Below are 22,979 nucleotides of genomic sequence, written 5' to 3'. Positions count from 1 at the left end.
GAGACACAGATTAGATATTAGAAAAAACTTTTTGACAGTTAGAGTGATCAATGAGTGGAACAGGCTGCCACGAGAAGTGGTGAGTTCTCCTTCAATGGAAGTCTTCAAACAGAGGCTGGACAGACATCTGACTGGGATGATTTAGCGAATCCTGCTTTGAGCAGGGGGTTGGACCAGATGGCCCAGGAGGTCCCTTCCAACTCTACGATTCTATGATTCTATGATTCTATGAAACCAGACAGAAGACATGGTATGACCGTAAAGCACGCTATCGGGAGTTTGTAGAAGGACAACAGGTCTTAATGATTGTTCCCCATCGGCAGAATAAACTGCAGACAACATGGGAGGGTCCCTTCCGGGTTCTCAGAAAACTAAATGATACCAATTATCTTCTTGCTTTAGATGATCAGGAGCTAAGACAAAAGACTGTCCATGTGAATATGATTAAGGAGTACCATGACCGGAACCTTCCAATGATAGCAAGCTGTCGGCTAGCTTCAGAAGACGGTCAAGAGGATGAGGACTCCCTACCTGATCTCGTGGAAGCAGCGAGAGCCCCATCCACTGTGGAACAGGTTCCTCTGGGAGATCACCTGAATTCCTTGAAGAAAAACCAGATGCTGGGAGTGCTTCAACAGTGACGGGCTGCTTTCTCATCCCAACCAGGTCGAACCACCGTCACCCAACATCATGTGGACACTCAGGGTATCCGTCCCATACAACAGGCTCCTTACCGGGTACCTGAATCTGTTCGAAACACCATGCAGCACGAACTGGAGGAGATGTTACAGCTTGGGGTAATCCAGGCCTCCCATAGCCCTTGGGCCTCTCCTGTGGTGTTAGTACCCAAGAAGGATGGGAGTACTCGATTTTGTGTGGACTATCGACGACTAAACGACCATACCGTCAGCGATCCTTACCCAATGCCCCGTATTGACGAACTTCTAGACCGACTGGCTCGGTCCCGATATGTCACTACCTTGGATCTCAGTAAGGGATACTGGCAAATCCCTCTCACGGAGGAAGGGAGAGAACGGTCCGCTTTTATAACCCCCTTTGGTCTGCATGAATTTCTAAGCATGCCTTTTGGAATGAAGAATGCCCCGGCAACCTTCCAGAGAATGGTCGACCAGATCCTCCGGGGATGTGGTGACTTTGCTTGTGCCTACTTGGATGATATCGCCATCTTCAGCCAGACGTGGGAGGAACATCTGAATCAAGTAGCCATTATTCTTGTCCTGATTCTTGCAGCCGGCCTAACCATTCGACCCGATAAATGCCAATTGGGGATGGGTGAAGTCCAGTACCTAGGGCATAGAGTAGGAGGAGGGAAGCTCCGTCCTGAACCTGCCAAAATCCAGGCTATTAGAGACTGGCCTGTACCCCAAACTAAGAAACAAGTTATGGCTTTTTTGGGCACTGCCAGTTATTACCGAAAATTTGTTTCGCATTTCAGCACTGTGGCCAAGCCTCTTACCGACCTGACCAAGAAAACGATGCCACGGCTGGTGATCTGGACTCCAGCCTGTGATGAGGCTTTTAACCGGTTGAAGGACGCCCTGGTCTGCGACCCTGTTCTGGCTGCTCCAGATTACAAGAGGAGATTCATTGTGCAGATGGACGCCTCTGCTTATGGACTGGGAGCTGTCCTCAGCCAGGTGAATGCAGCTGGGGACGAACACCCCATCGCCTACCTTAGCAGGAAACTGCTGGACCGAGAAGTGGCCTATGCAACTGTTGAAAAAGAATGTCTGGCTGTAGTCTGGGCCCTTAGGAAACTAAGGCCGTATCTGTATGGACGAGAATTCACTGTCATTACTGATCACAATCCCCTCACCTGGCTGAACCGAGTCTCTGGGGACAATGGACGCTTACTACGATGGAGCCTGGCTCTGCAGCCCTATAACTTTACCATACAGTATAGAAGAGGCAGCCCACACCAAAATGCAGATGGACTGTCCAGGCAGGAGGAGCCCTGAGTCTGGTCAGCCATGCCTGTGTGTACTTAACAAGCGACCTGTAGAGGTCCCTAGTGCGTACACAAATTGGGAGGGGAAGGGATTGTCATGGTTTGTGGTTTTGCCCTGTCCTGTATTTTGTGTAGTATGTCATTTAACTTTTCTCTGGTTGTATTTGCTGTAAATTAACCATGTCTCCTTCCCCCAATACTTTGCAATGTCTTGTGATGTACCTGGACCATAATCTAATTTAGGCTTGTGTCAACAGCTGGTGAAACTTTGGCTATTGTTTTCCTAAGCAGAAGATAACCTACAATACACATCCTGTAGACTCAGTGGAGCCCTTACATTTCTAGAATCTTCCATTGAATAGTAGGTGTGACCCCTACCCCCCTTCAGATGGGCTGATCCCAGGAGCCCCGACAATACATTCTTGTTTTAAGATCAGTTGTGATTTGAGTGCAGACGTGAAGGAGTCACGAACTGAGTTGAGGCCAGCTCGTGACGTCCGTGGGATTGTGTGGAATCCTGTGGACTATTGCAAGGATTATTGTTATCGCATCTGGCACAAGGACTATCGTGAGGTGCCCGGATTTGTTTCCATTGTGTGGACTTATTGTGGACTTCTCATGGACTCCAAGAACATTATGGATATTTGATGTTGTATGCTCCCTGCCTTAATAAATCTCGTTGGATCGTCCCTCGGCCTGTTGTCCCTTCTTGCTCTGTCGTATACCCCGTCACAAACTGGTTGGCAGCGCTGGGATCAGAGCAGAAGGAATGGAGGACAACGGCCCATCAACATCTGGAACCAGCACCGCAGAGTACAAGAACTGGACTGCGGTGAACCTACAAACAAAGGCCCGTGAACTGGGAGTCAGCTACAAGGGACTCTCCAAGGAGCAGCTGATTGAGGCTTTGGAAGGAGTTCGAATGCAAGATGACGCTGAGGTAGGATCCCCACAGCAAACGGAGGAAAGACTGCAGCCGGAGGTAAATACCCAAAAAAGTCAGTGGGTTGTGTGGTACGAGGAGGAGTTGGCATTGCTGGGAGAAGAGGATACCATAGAAGATAAGAGGGAGGTGTCATGATATGTATTTTTCCCCAATACTTTGCAATGTCTTGTGTATACCTGTAACAATATGTTTCCTTTCCCCATTGCCTGTGTCTCTGGGACTATAATGTAACTATGTAAGTAACCTGTCTCCTTTCCACAAGACTTGTGTATCTAGACCATAATTGAATTCAGGCTTGGGTCAACACAGCTAGGGGAATCACCATTGTTCTCCTCAGCAGGGGGAGGACTCACAATACACATCCTCGTAGACACCTCGGAGCCATGCGATGGACCAAACCATTGACTAGGAGGTGGGAACTTCTACTCCCCTACACTTGGGCTGATCCCAGGAGCCCAAGACAATGGACTTATGTGTGACCCATCAGATGTGAGTTGGATGCTGAAAGAGAAGGGCGAGGCTGTCTGAGGAAGCCTCGGCCTTAGTGCGATCGTGGCGGATTTCTGGGACTCTAAAAGGACTATGGTTTTGTGATCTGGCACAAGGATTGTCGGGAGGTGCCCCCGAATCAGTTTCCTGTGGACTTATTTTGGGACTCTGCAAATTACCTTCGTGTTGTTCCTGTGTTCTGGTCAATAAATCTGTTGGATCGTTCCCAGGCCTGTTGTCCCTCCTTGCTCTGGAGAATACTCCCGTCACAAACTGGTTGGCAGCGGTGGGATCGGAGCAGAAGGAATGGAGGAGAACGGCCCATCAACATCGGGAACCAGCACCGCAGAGTACAAGAACTGGACTGCGGTGAACCTACAAACAAAGGCCCGTGAACTGGGAGTCAGCTACAAGGGACTCTCCAAGGAGCAGCTGATTGAGGCTTTGGAAGCAGTTCGCCTGCAAGATGATGCTGAGGAAGGATCCTCACAGCAAAGAGAGGAAAGACGGCAGCCGGAGGTGAATACCCAAAAAAGTCAGTGGGTTGTGTGGTACGAGGAGGAGATGGCCTTGCTGGGAGAAGAGGCTACCATAGAAGATAAGAGGGAGGTCATGCGCACAGCCAAGGAGAGGCAGCGCAGGATGGAGGAGAGGGCAATGCTGGAGAGGGAGATCGCTTTGGAGGCAGCGAGAAGCTCCACACAGACTGTACCCACAGCATCCCCCATGAGGGAACTCCCCAGAGTGTCCCGCAAAGACTTCAAGCCGTTTAATGAGGCTTCCGGTGACATTGAGGGCTTCTTCCTGGACTTTGAGCATCAGTGTCGATTAATGGAAGTCCCGGAAAGGGAGCGAGTCCGACATCTTGTGGGGCTCTTAGAGGGTGGAGCTGCCGCAGCCTATAGAGCTATGGACCCTCGGTGGAACTGTGAGTATGCGGAGATTAAACAGACTATTCTAGAACATTATGCTGTGACCCCAGACACTTACAGGACTCAGTTCCGTACTTTAGCCTGTGATGAGGAAGTGTCCTTCAAGATGTATGCTCACAAACTCAAACATATATGTATTCGCTGGCTGGAGGCAGAGGAGGCCATAACCTGGGAGACGTTCCTGCAGGTCTTCCTAAAAGAGCAGTTTTATTTTAAGTGCCCCGCTGAGATACGGGAATGGGTGCGTGAAAGGAGACCAGCAACAGTGGAGGAAGCTGCAGCTCTAGCTGATGAGGCTCTCACCATCAAGCCTCAGTGGAAAAAATTACTACTCAGGGAGAAAAACACTACCAGCCCCCCAACGCTGGCGGCCCCTGGTCCTTCTGCCTCCAATATTCACCATCCCACTAGACCATCAACTCATGGTGACCTTCGTGTGACTGTGCCTCGCATTACTCCTGCTCCACCTTCGGTACTATGACGTGGAGGAAGAATCCCGGAGCGCAGATGCTATGGATGTGGGCAGCCCGGGCATATGCAATTCCAATGTCCAGGTGTACGGAGGCAGAACACCTACAGACCGCCTTTGCCTGTTCATTATCTACAGACCCCCTCACCTGGAGAAGAGATGGATTCAGTGCCTGATGACTTGCCAAGTGACTCTGATATCCTGGCTTCCCTACCAGGAGTCTATGGGGTGCGAGCCCCAGCCACCTGTTCTTCTGATCTTCAGCACAAACATCTACAGGAGGTCGTGCTGGATGGTCAAAAAGTTGTTGGCTTCCGTGACACTGGGGCTTTTCTCACCATAGCCGATCCCCGAGTAATTCAACCAGAAGCAATTCAAAAGGGACCAGGAATTGCCATTGAATTGGCTGGAGGTACCCAGAGATATATTCCAAGAGCGAGTGTGACCCTGGATTATGGCTTTGGGGCCAAACAATGCGTGGTCGGTGTGATGAGCGGCCTCCCTGCAGACGTTCTTCTAGGAAATGATGTGGGGAATCTTCATTGCCACTTTGTCGGTGCGGTAACCCGAAGTCAAGCCAAGAGAGCAGCAAATGTGGACGTGTACAACCCATCCATGGAAATGAGGCCACCAGAACCGCCGTCACAGCCGGTGAGTGATTCTTCTTGTAGGGATAATATGAATGTTACCTGGGATAAAGTTCAGTTTAGACAAGAAGTGGAGACTGACCCCACCCTAGCTAGTTTTAGAGCTCGAGCTGAAATAGGGCAGCTAGGGGAGAATGGAGAAAGAATTATCAGAGAAAATGGACTTCTGTATCGGGTTACCAATGCTGACTCCCTAGATAAGCCCTGGACTTATAGCAAACAGCTGATTGTTCCTCAGAAATACAGAATTCCCCTATTACACCTTGCTCATGATATTCCTACTGCTGGCCATCAAGGCAAAACCCGCACCGAGAGACGATTGACTCAATCTTTCTATTGGCCTGGGATTTCCCAAGCAGTGGCGCATTTCTGCCGAACTTGCGACATATGTCAGCGCAGAGGGCGACCCGGAGATCACCCAAAGGCACCCCTGCAACCGCTCCCTATAATAGAAGAACCCTTTAAAAGAGTAGCTGTTGATATCATTGGACCTCTGGCTAAACCAAGTAAATCTGGAAAGCAGTACATTCTCACTGTTGTGGACTATGCCACCCGATATCCAGAAGTGGTGGCCTTGTCAAGTATTTCTGCAGCCAAGGTGGCCGAGGCCCTGGTTACCATTTTCACCAGAGTAGGATTTCCCAGTGAGATCTTGTCGGACCAAGGCTCCCAGTTCATGTCGGAGCTGGTCCAGTGTCTGTGGCGCACCTGTGGAGTACGAGCGATCCGCACGACCCCGTATCATCCCCAAAAAAATGGACTTTGTGAACGATTCAATGGCACTCTGAAGAATATGCTGAGGGCCTTCACTGACAGAGATTCAAACTGGGAGAAGTACCTACCCCATCTCTTGTTTGCCTATCGGGAAGTTCCCCAGGAGTCCACTGGGTTCTCCCCCTTTGAACTACTCTATGGAAGAAAGGTCCGAGGACCCTTAACCCTGCTCAAGGAATACTGGGAGGGGCAAGTTGAAGATACAGGGGCCCCTGTTGTCCCTTATGTCCTAAAGCTGCGAGAAACCCTGGCCCAACTTGCTAGTTTTGCCCAGAGTCATGTGCGGATGGCTCAAACCAGACAGAAGACATGGTATGACCGTAAAGCACGCTACCGGGAGTTTGTAGAAGGACAACAGGTCTTAATGATTGTTCCCCATCGGCAGAATAAACTGCAGACAGCATGGGAGGGTCCCTTCTGGGTTCTCAGAAAACTGAATGACACCAATTACCTTCTTGCTTTAGATGATCAGGGGCTAAGACAAAAGACTGTCCATGTGAATATGATTAAGGAGTACCATGACCGGAACCTTCCAATGATAGCAAGCTGTCGGCTAGCTTCAGAGGACGGTCAAGAGGATGAGGACTCCCTACCTGATCTCGTGGAAGCAGCGAGAGCCCCATCCACTGTGGAACAGGCTCCTCTGGGAGATCACCTGGATTCCTTACAGAAAAACCAGATGCTGGGAGTGCTTCAACAGAGACGTGCTGCTTTCTCATCCCAACCAGGTCGAACCACCGTCACCCAACATCATGTGGACACTCAGGGCATCCGTCCCATACAACAGGCTCCTTACCGAGTACCTGAATCAGTTCGAAACACCATGCAGCACGAACTGGAGGAGATGTTACAGCTTGGGGTAATCCAGGCCTCCCATAGCCCTTGGGCCTCTCCTGTGGTGTTAGTACCCAAGAAGGATGGGAGTACTCGATTTTGTGTGGACTATCGACGACTAAACGACCATACCGTCAGTGATCCTTACCCAATGCCTCGTATTGACGAACTTCTAGACCGACTGGCTGGATCCCGATATGTCACTACCTTGGATCTCAGTAAGGGATACTGGCAAATCCCTTTCACGGAGGAAGGGAGAGAACGGTCCGCTTTTATAACCCCCTTTGGTCTGTATGAATTCCTAAATATGCCCTTTGGAATGAAGAATGCCCCGGCCACCTTCCAGAGAATGGTGGACCAGATCCTCCGGGGATGTGGTGACTTTGCTTGTGCCTACTTGGATGATATCGCCATCTTCAGCCAGACGTGGGAGGAACATCTGAACCAAGTAGCCGTTATTCTTGACCTGCTTCTTGCAGCAGGCCTAACCATTCGACCCGATAAATGCCAATTGGGGATGGGTGAAGTCCAGTACCTAGGGCATAGAGTAGGAGGAGGGAAGCTCCGTCCTGAACCTGCCAAAATCCAGGCTATTAGAGACTGGCCTGTACCCCAAACTAAGAAACAAGTTATGGCTTTTTTGGGCACTGCCAGTTATTACCGAAAATTTGTTTCTCATTTCAGCACTGTGGCCAAGCCTCTTACCGACCTGACCAAGAAAACGATGCCCCGGCTGGTGATCTGGACTCCAGCCTGTGATGAGGCTTTTAACCGGCTGAAGGACGCCCTGGTCTGCGACCCTGTTCTGGCTGCTCCAGATTACAAGAGGAGATTCATTGTGCAGACGGACGCCTCTGCTTATGGACTGGGGGCTGTCCTCAGCCAGGTGAATGCAGCTGGGGACGAACACCCCATTGCCTACCTTAGCAGGAAACTGCTGGACCGAGAAGTGGCCTATGCAACTGTTGAAAAAGAATGTTTGGCTGTAGTGTGGGCCCTTAGGAAACTAAGGCCGTATCTGTATGGACGAGAATTCACTGTGGTTACTGATCACAATCCCCTCACCTGGCTGAACAGAGTCTCTGGTGACAATGGACGCTTACTACGATGGAGCCTGGCTCTGCAGCCCTATAACTTTACCATACAGTATAGAAGAGGCAGCCAACACCAAAATGCAGATGGACTGTCCAGGCAGGAGGAGCCCTGAGTCTAGTCAGCCATGCCTGTGTGTACTTAACCAGTGACCTGTAGAGGTCCCTAGTACGTACACAAATTAGGAGGGGAAGGGATTGTCATGATATGTATTTTTCCCCAATACTTTGCAATGTCTTGTGTATACCTGTAACAATATGTTTCCTTTCCCCATTGCCTGTGTCTCTGGGACTATAATGTAACTATGTAAGTAACCTGTCTCCTTTCCACAAGACTTGTGTATCTAGACCATAATTGAATTCAGGCTTGGGTCAACACAGCTAGGGGAATCACCATTGTTCTCCTCAGCAGGGGGAGGACTCACAATACACATCCTCGTAGACACCTCGGAGCCATGCGATGGACCAAACCATTGACTAGGAGGTGGGAACTTCTACTCCCCTACACTTGGGCTGATCCCAGGAGCCCAAGACAATGGACTTATGTGTGACCCATCAGATGTGAGTTGGATGCTGAAAGAGAAGGGCGAGGCTGTCTGAGGAAGCCTCGGCCTTAGTGTGATCGTGGCGGATTTCTGGGACTCTAAAAGGACTATGGTTTTGTGATCTGGCACAAGGATTGTCGGGAGGTGCCCCTGAATCAGTTTCCTGTGGACTTATTTTGGGACTCTGCAAATTACCTTCGTGTTGTTCCTGTGTTCTGGTCAATAAATCTGTTGGATCGTTCCCAGGCCTGTTGTCCCTCCTTGCTCTGGAGAATACTCCCGTCACAAACGGCCATTCATAGAGCTCAAGAGAGGGCATTGCTGGAGAGGCAGCTCACTGTGGAAGCAGCTAGAAGCTCCAGACTGTAACCCCAGCACCCACCATGAGTTCTTGCATTTTTACGTTTAACTTGTTTACTTTAGGAGATACACTTTAATATATGGTGTATTTATTGCTATTGTTATCTTCATAGGGAGGGAAGTGAGCGGGTGCTGTCGTGGACTCCTTAAAAGAGCATTACCGGTAAGTAATCCGGCTTTTTACCCTTCGCCACGACAGCACCCACTGGAGAGATTCCAGAGACCAGCACCTGGGTGGGACCACCGTGCCGAGGACAGTCCTGCCAAAGCTTAGGTCGGAAGTTGATGAAAGGTCAAGTCTATAGTGATTATAGAAAGTAGAAGGGGTTGACCAAATTGCCGCCTTACATATGGCTTCGATTGGAACGTCTCACCTCTCGGCCATTGCTCTGGTAGAATGCGCTCTGATGTTCTCCGGAGGATCTTTACTTCTCGCGGAGTAGGTTAATCGGATGGCATCCCTGATCCACTGGGATAAGGTGCTCTTCGTGACTCCGTACCCCTTTTTACAGCCCTGAAAAGATATGAACAGAGCCCTACACTGCCTCCAGCTCCTGGATCTTTCAATATATTTTGAGACAGTTCTCCTAAAGTCCAGGGTGTGAAATTTCTGTTCTTCAGGAGTGGAGGGGTCTCTGAAGAAAGTCGGGAGGAGTATCTCTTGTGATCTATGGAATTTTGTTGATACCTTAGGAAGGTATGAGGGGTCTGGTTTCAATATCAACCTATCCTGATATATCTGAAAAAAGGGTGGGTCTATGGATAGGGCTTGGATGTCGCTAACTCTCCTAGCAGACGTTAGTGCTACTAAGAGGGCCGTCTTGAGTGACAGGTATTTTAGAGATACCGTGTCTATTGGTTCAAAAGGGGCTTCCATTAGGGCATCTAGGACCAAGTTTAAGTCCCACGGAGGGATTGTAGGTATGTGAACAGGGGCCGTTCGTTCACAAGTTGTAATAAATCATGACACCCACTTATTCCCCGCTATATTATGGCCATAAAGTGCCCCTAATGCGGACACTTGGACTTTCAACGTATTTACTGCCAGACCTAGATCTTTTCCTTTTTGTAGAAATTCCAAGATAGGAACTATCGGGATTTCTGTGGCATGAGAGGCTGTATGGAACTGCAGAGATTTTTTCCATATTCTCGTGTAAATCTGAGTAGTGGACTGCTTCCTGCTCTGTAGGAGTGTAGCAGTTAGTGTTTTGGAAAACCCTCTTGATTTAAGTAGCTGCCTCTCAAATTCCACGCCGTCAAGTGTAAGCTGTCCACTTGGGGGTGGAAAAAAGGGCCTTGGGAGAGTAGGTTGGGAATCGAAGGGAGAACCCAAGGATCTGATATCGACATGGTTCGTAGCCATGAGAACCATGGTCTCTTGGGCCAGAACAGTGCTATCAAAATTACCCTCGCCCTGTCCTCTCTGATCTTCCGAATGACCTGTGGAAGAAGGATTATCGGAGGGAAGGCATATGCTAGGTCGAATTTCCATGGGGCCTGGAGGGAGTCTAGTATGTCTGGATGATCCGACGGGGACAGGGAGGCAAGTGTTTTTACTTGTCTGTTCTCTTTCGTGGCAAAGAGGTCCACTTGAGGTTGCCCCCATAGAGCTATTATGTCCTTGAAGACTCGGTGATTGAGGCGCCACTCCCCTTGCCGAAGTGTGTGTCGGCTTAAGAAGTCTGCTTCTTGGTTGTTCTTTCCCTTGATGTGGAGGGCAGAAAGGGACAACAAATAATAGATTCTTGCCACGGAAGACATCAGAGTCTCCGATCGAGAACCTACCTGTCTGTTTAAATACGCCACTGTGGTGGTGTTGTCAGGATCTTATCGGACATGCTTCTGCTGGAGCTGTGGAAGAAAATGATGTAATGCATAATGTACTGCCGTCAGCTCCTTTAAGTTAGATGAGTACTGTAGTTCCTCCTTACTCCACCTTCCCTGACAGAAGCTATTCCCCATATGGGCTCCCCAGCCGTGGGGGCTAGCGTCGGTGGTTAAAGTATGGGATGGTAATATTACCCATGGAACTCCCGTGGACAAATGATTACTATCTAGCCACCATTCTAGAAAAGTCAAGACTTCCTGGGATAGGGTTATCTTGTTCTCAAGGTGACCGCCGTGTCGTCTGTCCTCTTGGAGGATCTGATGTTACAGTGTGCGGATGTGATATTGGGCCCACTGAACTGCCGGGGCACAAGAGGTGAGCGACCCCAATAGTCACATTGCCTCTCTCCGAGACATGCGTGGTCTGTCCATTGCTGCTCTAACCTTATTTTTAATAAGCATAATTTTTACCTGAGGGAGTAGACATCTCTGGGTCGTAGAGTCTAACTGGAACCCTAAAAACATCTGGAGGGAGAGTGGGACAAGTCTGGACTTCTGGAAATTGATGATCCAGCCTAGATCCTGCAAAGATGAGACCGTATCAGCCACACGTCTAGCACACTGGGTGATCGAGTTCCCGATAACTAATAAGTCATCAAGGTAAGGCACGATTAAGGTGTCTTTCTGATGAAGATAGGCCATCACCTCCAACATCACTTTGGTAAAGATTCTCGGTGCTTTAGAGACCGAAGGGCATGGCCGTATACTGAAAGTGATGGATCTTGCCTTCGAATGCTACTGTGACCCTTAGGTACCTTTGGTATCTGTCATGGATAGGGAGATGATAGTAAGCATCTTTTAAGTCAATGATTTATGATTGTTCTAAACGTACCATCGGGTTTGGGAACTAAAAATAAAGGAGAGTAGAACCCTCTACCCTCTTGCCCCTCTGGGACTTTTACTAAGACCCTCTTGGATAGTAGAATCCGAATTTCCATTTCGAGGGCTTTTTGTTGTATTGTTGAGTTAAGGCAGGTTATAATAAATGAGTCGTGGGGAATAAGAAGGAATTCTAATTTTATTCCTTCTTTGATTATATTTAGAATCCACGAGCTTGATGTTATTGTTTCCCATTTTGGAAAATAAAAAGTTTTAGTCTACCCCCTACTGGGAGGATTGATCGTTCAGTATTTATTTTCTTTTTGGAATGTTGAACCTCTAAACATGCTACCCTTTTGCTTCTCTTCTTTTGTGGCCATCTAGTTGATCTATCCATTTGTCTCCTCTTCCCAAACGGTCACCTTTTAAAGGTTCTCCTGTAGAAAGGGATAGAAGAGTCAGGGAAAGCCTTCTTCCTTTCTTTGGCTTTGGTGAGTATGTCGTCTAGGGCTTTCCCAAAGAGAAACTCACCCTCGCACGGGATCGCGCAGATCTTAGATTTTGATTGTGCGTCCCCCTTCCAGCTTTTCATCCATAGTGCCCACCTGGCGCTGTTTACAAGACCCGCCGATCTTGCTGCTAGGCGCAGTGTCGGCAGATGCATCGGCCATGAAGGCTGCTGCTCCTCTAATTAATGGAATAGCGGCGCGCAGTTTTTCCATAGACCCTTTCTACTCAATTTGTTGGTCTAATTGGTCTAACCATACGAGCATTGATCTGGCGGTGCATGTGCTGGCTACTGCTGGTTTAAAAATGCCCGTAGTTGCTTCCTAAGACCTTTTTAATAATGACTCCGCTTTACGGTCTAGTGGGTCGGACAGTAAGCCTGCATCCTCTACCGGAAGAGTAGATTGTTTAGAGGTGGAGGCTACAGCAGCGTCAACTTTAGGAATTTTCGTCCATGTTAGTAGCTCATCATCGTTAAATGGGTATTTCCTTTTTGAGGCCGATGGGAGAAAGCTTCTCTGATCATGTTTTTCCCATTCTCTCTTAATTAAGGCCTTAATTGCCGGTATTACTGGAAAAGCTCTCTCTCCTTTTTCTCTCCGCCAAACCCGCAAACATTATCTTGCGTGGTTTGGGTGCTCTTTGTCTCCTCACACCCCATAGTGTTTCTTATGGATTTGACCAAGTTATCTACATTATCCAGGGGAAAACATGATCGTCCCTCAATCTCTGATGATGATGATGACGTGAGTGAGGAGTCTGAGTCTCTAGTTCCTCTTCCGAATCCGAGCTGAGAGTCACTTGCTTTTTGCTCCTACCTTCTGAGGGAGTACTAGCACGGGCGATAGCCTGTAGTTCCTCTCTAATGATGGTCCGTATGTCCTTAGATGACACTGCGGCTCCCTGTCTGGTCTCCCTAATGCATTGCTTGCAGAGATTTTTGGGGTAGGAGTCAGGGAGAGACTGAGCGCATAAAGCGCATTCTTTGTGTTTGGATTTGTCTTTTTTCTTAGCCTGGAAAGAGGGGAGACATGGTGAGAAAAAAGGAGGTGTCAGCTTACTAGGCAGAGTATGTTTTTGCGCACTCACCCAGTGAAACTTATGGTACCGGATCAGATGTATGAGGTCTGGATCTTGATTCTCCTGCGTCACTTCTGCGAGCGGTGTCCGTGGAACCTTTGCCAGAGCGGTCCCGGGAGGTACTGCCACTTGCAGAGTCCCCTGCTGGAGCATGCACGTCTCCTGGAGATGACATGATTCATCGCCAACTGCTCGGCGGCGTTCGTTTAAATAGGGCCTTCCCTTTTTTTTTTGACCCGGAAGTCCCTTCCGGGTCAAATCGCGCGCTTTGCGCCTGCGCAATAGCGCTTATGGGCGCCCTGTACCTCAGCCATTATGCCCCGGAAGTTCACCCATTACTTCCGGGGCTCGGAGCACCTACGTCGAGCGGCGCATGCGCAGGCCCCGCTCTGTACACGGGGCCGCGTCCCCCAGCCGGAAATCTGCCGCTGCGTTTTTTTCTTCTGCGCCACTGGCGCTCTTACCGCTCCTACAGCGGCGGCTCTTCCCTGGTCCCAGAGTCGCCGCTAAGTATTTTCGGCGGCTGTCCCAGCGCTCCATGCGGTGCACCCAGTGTGCTCCTGAGTGAGACCGGGCGGCCCTCCCCGGACCCGGTCATCACTCCAATCCATCCACCAGAAGAGGGGGGAGCCGTCTAACGGAAACTCCCCCGACGCTGCTTCTGGACCACAGCCCCTGCCGTTCTCGCGGATACTGCACTGGCCCAGGTATGTGTTCTGAAGGATTCTTCCTGAGGTTCCCCTGGGAACAGCAAACCAAAACTGAGGAGGAGAGGTGGACTGCCCCCTTTTATCTTTCTGTAGGTTTCCTGTTCCAATGAGGCGGATCCCGCTACCTCCAGTGGGTGCTGTCGAGGCGAAGGGTAAAATATGAAATATTAACTGCATTACGGCTATGCAGAATATACTTATAATAATGAAGGTACTTCGCGCAGAAGTTGATCACTTCATAAGAGCCCATCAGCCATGACAAGATGACAAGAGGCATTATATGGGACCCTAACCTCATATAATGCCTCTCCCAAACTAAAAGCCTACAAATTTACTGTGTAGTGTGTATTATATTTATAGTGTGTATACAGTATAGTGTGTGTGTATTGTGTATACAGTGTAGTGTGTATATAGTGTATAGTGTAGTGTCTATATTGTGTGTGTATACAGTGTAGTGTGTCTAGTGTATATACAGTGTAGTATGTATATTGTGTATATAGTGTATACAGTGTGTAGTGTGTGTATAGGGTGTAGTGTGTATATAGTGTATACAGTGTAGTGTGTGTATACAGTGCAGTGTGTATAGTGTATACAGTGTAGAGTGTGTATATAGTGTGTATACAGTATATTTCTCACCTCCGCTCTGGTTGAATCGCTCCATCACTGCCCTCACAGCATATTTGAATGCCGCCTCACTCCCTTTAGTGATCTGTGTCTGTTCCTTCCAGAATTCATCCCCCATTTTCTCCATCCACTGGACCTTGGGTCGGGCTTTGCCGCTCTCTGAGTTATAATTCACAATCTGCCGATGATCCACATATCCGACTGATGAGTATTCCGGCAGCCCAGACCCCGGAGCTGAGACCACCGTGTCATAATACCGCAGAGAGTGACTGTCTGAGAGAGACACAGAGTGTTACATGTCACACACAGGACCCTGCAGTCACAGGAGGAGACACATATAAACCAAAGACAGAAACATAGTGATTAACCCCTTAAGGACCAAGCCACTTTGTAGGTTAATGACCAGGCCTTAATTTTGAAATCGGACCGCTGTCATTTTTTGTTGTTATGACTCTGGAACGCTGATTCTGACACTGTTTTCTCCTGACACTTTGTACTTCATATCAGTGGTAACATTTCTTCGATATAACTTGCGTTTATTTATGAAAATAACAAAAATTTGTCAAATTTTGCATTTTCCAAATTAAGTTTTGAACCCTTAAATCAGAGAGTGATGTCACACAAAATAGTTACTAAATAACATTTCCCACATGTCAACTTTACATCAGCACAATTTTGGAAACATAATTTTTTTTTTTTGTTAGGACGTTATAAGGGTTAAAAGTTGACCAGCGATTTCTCATTTTTTCCCAACAAAATTTACAAAACCATTTTTTTTAGGGACCACCTCACATTAGAAGTGAGTTTGAGGGGGTCAATATAACAGAAATACCGAAAAGTGACACCATTCTAAAAACTGCACCCCTCAAGGTGCTCAAAACCACATTCAAGAAGTTTATTAACCCTTTAGGTACTGTGATAAAACACTCCAGGATCGGCTTTGCTGGGGTCAAAGGTCACGTGCGTTCAGCATGAAACTCAGGCGCAGAGCTGGGATTCGGGTGTAACTGACCCTGGGTCAGGTTTATTAACGGTGAAAGCAATGCAAAAGGAAATAAAACATAAAACAAATCCTTGCCTGTCCGGCACTAACTAAACAAGGTACAACCTAACTACCAACTGGCGGGCTTCTCCCGTCCAGCCAAACCACAGTTGCAGTGGGCACTGCTTTCACTCACGTGTGTCTCTCACACAGACAGACTCTCTGTGTCCCCAGGCTGAGACACCCACACAACCACCTGGCATCCTTTTATATCCACCACCCATTATTCATTAGCAAGCAGGTGCGATACTGACCAGACTAGGCCACATAGGAAAGGTATCTGGGAGAGATATACCTGCCTTCATCCACTATTCCCACATGATTCTCACATATCCCCCCCCTCTGCTCAGACCACTCCGGTCGAGCAATGACACCTGCCAAACACTCGGGACAGGGCATCTGCGTTCCCCATCTGTACCCCTGGGCGGTGCTCCACCGTAAAAGTGTAGGCCTGCAGGGCAAGGAACCACCGGGTCACCCGGCTATTCCGTTCCTTGTTCAAGTGCATCCACTTGAGAGGGGCATGGTCCGTGATCAGCCTGAACTTTCGGCCCACGAGGTAATATTTGAGGGCCTCCAGAGCCCACTTAATGGCGAGGCACTCTTTTTCTACGACTGCATACCTTTGCTCGTGTTTATTCAGCTTCCTGCTGAGATAGAGGACTGGGTGCTCCACTCCGTCCCTCACTTGTGAGAGTACGGCCCCGATACCGGTATCAGAGGCATCCGTTTGTACCACAAACTCGCTGCGGAAGTCCGGAGTCACCAGTACGGGCTGAGAGCAAAGTGCCCGTTTTAGGCTATGGAAGGCTTCTTCAGCCGCTTAACTCCATTTAATCATGATGGAGTCTTTCCCTTTTGTAAGATCCGTCAGTGGGGTAGCGATGGCTGCAAAATTGGGTATGAACCGGCGATAATAGCCGGCGATCCCCAGGAAGGCTTGCACCTGCTTCTTGTTGACAGGTTGTGGCCAGTCCTGAACCGCCTGAATCTTATCAACCTGGGGTTTAACAATACCCCTCCCAATTACATACCCCAAATACCGGGCTTCTTCTAGCCCGATGTGACATTTCTTGGGGTTCGCGGTTAGACCTGCCTCCCACAGGTCGTCAATCACAGCTTGTACTATCTGGAGATGAGTCTCCCAGTCCAAGCTGTAAATGACAATGTCATCCAAATAGGCCGAAGCGTACCGCCTATGTGGCCTCAGGACTCGATCCATCAGTCTCTGGAAGGTCGCCGGGGCCCCGTGCAGTCCAAACGGCATATACACATACTGAAATAGACCTTCCGGCGTAGCAAATGCCGTCTTTTCTCTGGCAGCCTCCGCCAAAGGGATCTGCCAATACCCCTTTGTTAGGTCTAGGGTCGTAATATACCGGGCTTTTCCTAACCGATCTATTAACTCGTCGACCCGGGGCATAGGATAGGCATCAAATTTTGAGACCGCATTCAGTTTCCTGAAGTCATTGCAGAACCGAATTGTGCTGTCCGGTTTAGGAATTAACACAATCGGGCTGGACCAAGCACTGTGCGATTCCTCAATGACGCCTAACTTTAACACTGCCTTCACTTCTCGGGAAACGGCTTCACGGCGCGCTTCCGGAATTCTGTAGGGTTTCACGTGAACAGTGACACCAGGTTCCGTTACAATGTCATGTTTCTGTCATGGTTAGGACATGGTTAATGTCCTGTTCTGACAGGGTTAACATTGCCGGCCTCTCTTTGGATCTGGGAGGGGTATTTATGCTCACTCCATACTGGCATTCTCTGTCAGTTATACTGCTATTCTGGTGTTGGTTGTCTTAGAATAAGGACTGGTTTTTTGTCCGAAACGCGTCCAACTACACGTCCTGATGCGTCTCTTATCATGATGGAGAATCTTATGATTTTTTTAAATTTTGGAATAAAGGAATAAAAAATTTTTTAATCTAATTACTGATCTGGATGCTGGAATTTTTTTCCATATTACGCTTTGCTGCAGAGGGATCCTGTTTCCACATTCCGTGCACCGATCGGACTTATAGCTGTCTTCTTTGGGGTGAGCTGAAAAAATTTTCTTTTTTTACCTTGCTATTCTGGTGTGTCTGACCCCTGGTGTGCGTGTACTCTGCATTGTTGGTTTGCTTCCTGTGTATGACCCGGCTTGTTCCTTCACTCTGTACTCCGTCTCTCGTTTTTGGTACCATTGTCTTTTCTGGTTCTGACCTTCTGGCTTGGCTATGGTTACTCCGTTACAGTTTACCCCTATTGTACCGTCTAATACCTGTTCTGGTTTTCTGATCTATTGCTACGTCCTGACAATTCTTTCTGTCTAAGCCCTTTGGTACTGTCCTGCTATCTCGTGCTTTGACCCGGCTTGATCTGGTGTCTGTCTCTGTGTATGCTCCTTGGTAACATTGTCCTGTAGTTACCCTTCTAGGAGTTTCCCTGCAGCTCCTAGCTCTGTGGAGCTTAGGCCACGCCCCCAGCAGTCACGTGATTCAGGTCCTGGAGCATACATTGTCACCACTGCTGCTCGCTCCGCAGGTATCTTTGTGCACAGTCTTTGTATTCAGGACACATGCCCTGGCTCAGTGAGCAAGTGCAGTGCGGTGTTCCTGACATTATAACTGACCGTTTCAGGTTTTTTTTCCTCTGAAGGGAAAAAAAAAAAAAAAGTGTGTGTTATCCTCATGGATCCCATACAAGCCTTGGCTGATCAGGTCAAGCACCTGACCCAAATGTTCCATAAACTCAATGTGGAACAGCGCACGATGGCCCATACCCAGCAACAGTTGGTGGTTACTGTGCAGGGGGCTGTCGATGCAGGGGCTTCTAGTTCTGGGGGTAGGGATGTGTAATTAGCGTCCCCCGAATCTCCAGTCAAATTGCCCGATCCCTTCTCAGGGGATAAAAAGGAGTTCAGGTCTTTCAGAGAAGGATGCAACCTTTTTTTTTCTCTAAGGCCCCGCTCCTCCGGGGATGAGTTCCAGAGGGTGGGGGTCATTATTTCCCTACTTCGGGGGGCTCCGCAAGCATGGGCTTTCTCTCTGTCTTCCTCTGCTCCTGAACGTATGTCAGTGAACTTGTTCTTTGAGGCTCTGGGGCACATTTATGACGAGCCTGATAGAGTGCGTCTGGCAGAGGATATGGTGATGAGTGTGACACAGGGGAGGCACTCTGCTGAATGGTTCTGCTCAGAGTTTAGACGTTGGACCGCCGAAGTATCCTGGAATGACGCCGCCCTGAGGGGGTTGTTTCGCAGGGGACTTTCTGACCATCTGCAGGACGCTCTGGCATTACATCCGCCTCCTGATACCCTGGAGGACGCCATGATGCAGGCGGTCCATATGGACCGGAGACTCCGTGCTAGAGGAATTATGCAACAAGAGTCTCCCTTGTACCCCAAATTGTGTGACACTTCACCCGTATCTGAGCCCATGAACGTTGGGTCAGTCTCGGTTAAGGAGAAAGAGAGAAGGCACAGCAGAGACAACCTACTATGTTTTTACTGTGGAGCCTCTGGACATTGGAAAAGGAATTGTCCCTCCTGCCCTTCTTCAGAGAAACCTTCAGAGAAACGACTGAGTCTGGGCAACAATCGAGGAGGTTGTCCAGACTCCCAGGTACATTTTTTCTCACGTATAAAAATGGTCCTCCAGGTTGAATTGGAAATTGCTGGCGGTCCTGTTATGACCACCGCCTTTGTTGACTGTGATTCCTCCATTAATCTGATTGATGCCCAAGTTGTGACTCTTAATAAGATAGGGACAGTCAGGTTAAAAGACCCTGTTAAAATTGTGGCTGTGGATTCATCCCCTCTTACCCGGGATGGAATTTGTTTTATGTCTGAAGTTTTTTCTATGAAAGTGGGTTCCACTCATGTGGAAAATTTAAGTTGTTTCGTTATGAATAATCTGCCTGCAGGACTGGTATTGGGAATGCCCTGGTTGCAACGCCACAATCCTCTTATTGATTGGGTGAAGGGGGAGATCACCCGTTGGGGATGTAATGATAATGGTCTGTGTTGTAACCCGGTTCCTTTTGTCAATCCGATAAAATCTGTATCTGTGTCATCTGTCGGTCTGGAGGGTATTCCGGAGTACCTGAGAGACCTTAAAGATGTGTTTTCCGAAAGCGAGGCCGAGGCGCTCCCACCACATAGACCATATGATTGTGCTATCGATTTAGTACCTGGAGCCAAATTACCCAAGGCTCGTTTGTTTAATTTGTCCGGGCCTGAGCGCCAAGCTATGAAAGAGTACATTAAAGAAAGCCTTCGCAAGGGGCATATTCGGCCCTCGGTCTCACCCGTGGCAGCGGGGTTTTTCTCTGTAAAGAAAAAAGATGGTGGGTTGCGACCGTGCCTCGACTTTCGAGAACTGAACAAAATTACTGTTAAGAACACGTACCCTCTCCCGTTGATTCCTGATCTATGCAATCAACTCACGGGGGCCAAATGGTTTTCTAAGCTCGATCTACGAGGGGCTTATAACCTTATAAGGATCCGGGAGGGGGACGAATGGAAAACAGCGTTCCTGACAACTGAGGGGCTGTGTGAAAACCTGGTTATGCCCTTCGGCCTCACTAACGCTCCTGCGGTTTTTCAGAACTTTATTAATGTTGTTTTTTCTGACTTGATTGGACGTTATGTAGTCATTTACCTGGATGACATCTTGATTTACTCTGAGGACAGTCAGTCACACTTGCATCATCTGCGTACGGTGCTTATGAGACTCCGGGAGAACCATTTGTATGCTAAGCTGGAGAAGTGCTCATTTTTTATGCAAGAACTGTCTTTTTTGGGTGTAATTGTATCCGGGGAGGGATTCCGCATGGATTCAGGGAAGGTTCAGGCCATTACAGATTGGGTGCAGCCTCATGACCTGAAGGGGTTGCAGCGATTTCTGGGCTTCGCTAATTATTATAGGAAGTTCATTAAAGGGTTCTCGCAGGTGGTAAAACCCTTGACGGACCTCACTCTTAAAGGGGCAGATGTAAAAATTTGGTCTGTGGCCGCAAAAAATTCCTTCCTGGCATTAAAGAAGTGTTTTACTACAGCCCCTGTGTTGGTACAACCCGATTCGTCAAGACCTTTTATCGTCGAGGTCGACGCTTCGGAGGTGGGGGTGGGGGCAGTATTGTCACAGGGCCCCTCTACCCTGACTAACCTCAAACCCTGTGCATTTTTCTCTAAGAAGTTCTCGTCGGCCGAGAGAAACTATGATGTCGGTAACAGGGAACTGTTAGCAGTTAAATTGGCCTTTGAAGAATGGAGGCATTTTTTGGAGGGGGCCGCTCATCCCATTACGGTCGTCACTGATCATAAAAACCTGGCCTATATCGAGTCTGCTAAGAGATTGACCCCCAGACAGGCTCGGTGGGCACTTTTTTTTTCTCGATTTCAATTTACCATCACGTTCTGACCAGGGTCTAAAAATGTAAAGGCAGATGCCTTAATCCGAAGTTTTGATTCTGTGTCCCCTCCAGAACCTCCTTCCTCCATTCTTCAACCGGGAGTGGATGTAGCCGAAATCTCCTCTGAGTTACAGAGCGAGATTCTGGAAGCACAAGCACAAGCTCCCAGGAATAAACCCCCAGGTAAATTGTTTGTACCCGAACAATTCCGTCCCACACTCCTTCAAGAATTTCATGACTCTATGTTAAGTGCACACCCTGGTATTGCAGCTACCCGGGGGGCAGTAGCTAGGGGTTTTTGGTGGCCCTCTATGGGTACTGATATAAAAAGGTTTGTGAATACTTGTGGGGTGTGCGCGCGCTCTAAAAGCTCTCAGGTCTGGCCGGCCGGGGAATTGGTGCCTTTGCCAATTCCGGATAAACCATGGACACACCTGTCCATGGACTTTATCACTAACCTTCCGCCTTCCAAGGGCAACTCAGTGGTATGGGTAGTGGTTGATAGATTTTCTAAGCAAGCCCACTTTGTGCCATTACCTGCGTTACCATCGGCTGAAACCTTGGCTCGTTTGTTTATACAGCACATTGTTCGACTGCATGGAGTGCCTGTGAACGTGGTGTCGGACAGGGGTGTGCAATTTGTGGCCAGGTTTTGGAGAGCGTTTTGTATGAAGTTGGGGGTCACGTTGTCATTCTCCTCTGCCTATCACCCGGACTCTAACGGACAAACGGAACGCACCAACCAGTCATTGGAGCAGATTCTGAGATGCCAGGCCTCCTCCAGACAGGAAGACTGGTGTGAGGTATTGCCCATGGCAGAATTTGCATTCAACTGTCGGGTTAATCAGTCTACCGGAAAGCCTCCCTTTCTGGTCAATTATGGGTTTGTTCCGCAGTTTGGGGAATTTTCCCATATGGATTCGGATTGCCCTGGTGCCGAGGGGATGGTACAACAATTAAAAACCCTCTGGAAGGAGGTACAGGGGAACATCTCCAAAGCCCAGAAGAAGTTCAAACATTTTGCAGACAGGAGGAGGGGGGTGGTTCCTGCATTAACAGTGGGGGAAAAAGTCTGGTTGTCCACTCGTAACATCAAACTTAAAATACCCTCTATGAAGTTGGGCCCCAAATTTATTGGCCCATACAAGATTGTAGAGGTGATCAACCCGGTGGCATACAGATTACAGTTGCCCACCTCCTTCAAAATCTCTAACGTCTTCCACAGGTCCCTATTAAAACCTGTGGGGAGTTAGAGAAGATCCCTCATCCGTGGCTCCACCAGTGTTGGTAGAGGGTCAACTGGAGTACGAGGTAGGGCGCATCATTGATTCGCGGTGGGTGCGCCAGAGACTTCAGTACCTTATCCATTGGAAGGGATATTCCGTTGAGGATCGATCGTGGGTTCCGGCCAGTTCGGTGCACGCTGATCGACTGGTGCGGGCTTTTCATGCCAGGTACCCTGAGAAACCTGGGGGTCTGGTGGCCCCCCATTAAGAGGGGGGTACTGTCATGGTTAGGACATGGTTAATGTCCTGTTCTGACAGGGTTAACATTGCCGGCCTCTCTTTGGATCTGGGAGGGGTATTTATGCTCACTCCATACTGGCATTCTCTGTCAGTTATACTGCTATTCTGGTGTGTGTGTACTCTGCATTGTTGGTTTGCTTCCCGTGTATGACCCGGCTTGTTCCTTCACTCTGTACTCCGTCTCTCGTTTTTGGTACCATTGTTTTTTCTGGTTCTGACCTCCTGGCTTGGCTATGGTTACTCCGTTACAGTTTACCCCTATTGTACCGTCTAATACCTGTTCTGGTTTTCTGATCTATTGCTACGTCCTGACTATTCTTTCTGTCTA

At 48.7% G+C, this 22,979-nt stretch overlaps 1 protein-coding gene across 4 annotated transcripts in view; it reads right to left on the bottom strand.

The window, feature by feature from the left end:
- The window catches only part of LOC141048423 (class I histocompatibility antigen, F10 alpha chain-like), a 300,218-nt gene that overhangs the window by 265,658 nt on the left and 11,581 nt on the right, over positions 1-22,979 (bottom strand). The window contains exon 2 of one of the 4 annotated variants that reach the window (XM_073543977.1): positions 14,696-14,956. The exons of the other annotated variants lie outside the window; for them this stretch is intronic. Coding sequence (XP_073400078.1) covers positions 14,696-14,956 — 261 coding nt within the window. The remainder of the gene's footprint in view (positions 1-14,695; positions 14,957-22,979) is intronic. 4 annotated transcript variants of the gene reach the window in all.

Source organism: Dendrobates tinctorius, unplaced genomic scaffold (assembly GCF_039654945.1).
Source record: "Dendrobates tinctorius isolate UK_male_01 unplaced genomic scaffold, ASM3965494v1 ptg000135l, whole genome shotgun sequence".
In the NCBI taxonomy this organism is placed as follows: domain Eukaryota; kingdom Metazoa; phylum Chordata; class Amphibia; order Anura; family Dendrobatidae; genus Dendrobates; species Dendrobates tinctorius.
Note: the sequence above shows the minus strand (reverse complement) of the source record. Positions and strands in the feature narration are given on the sequence as shown.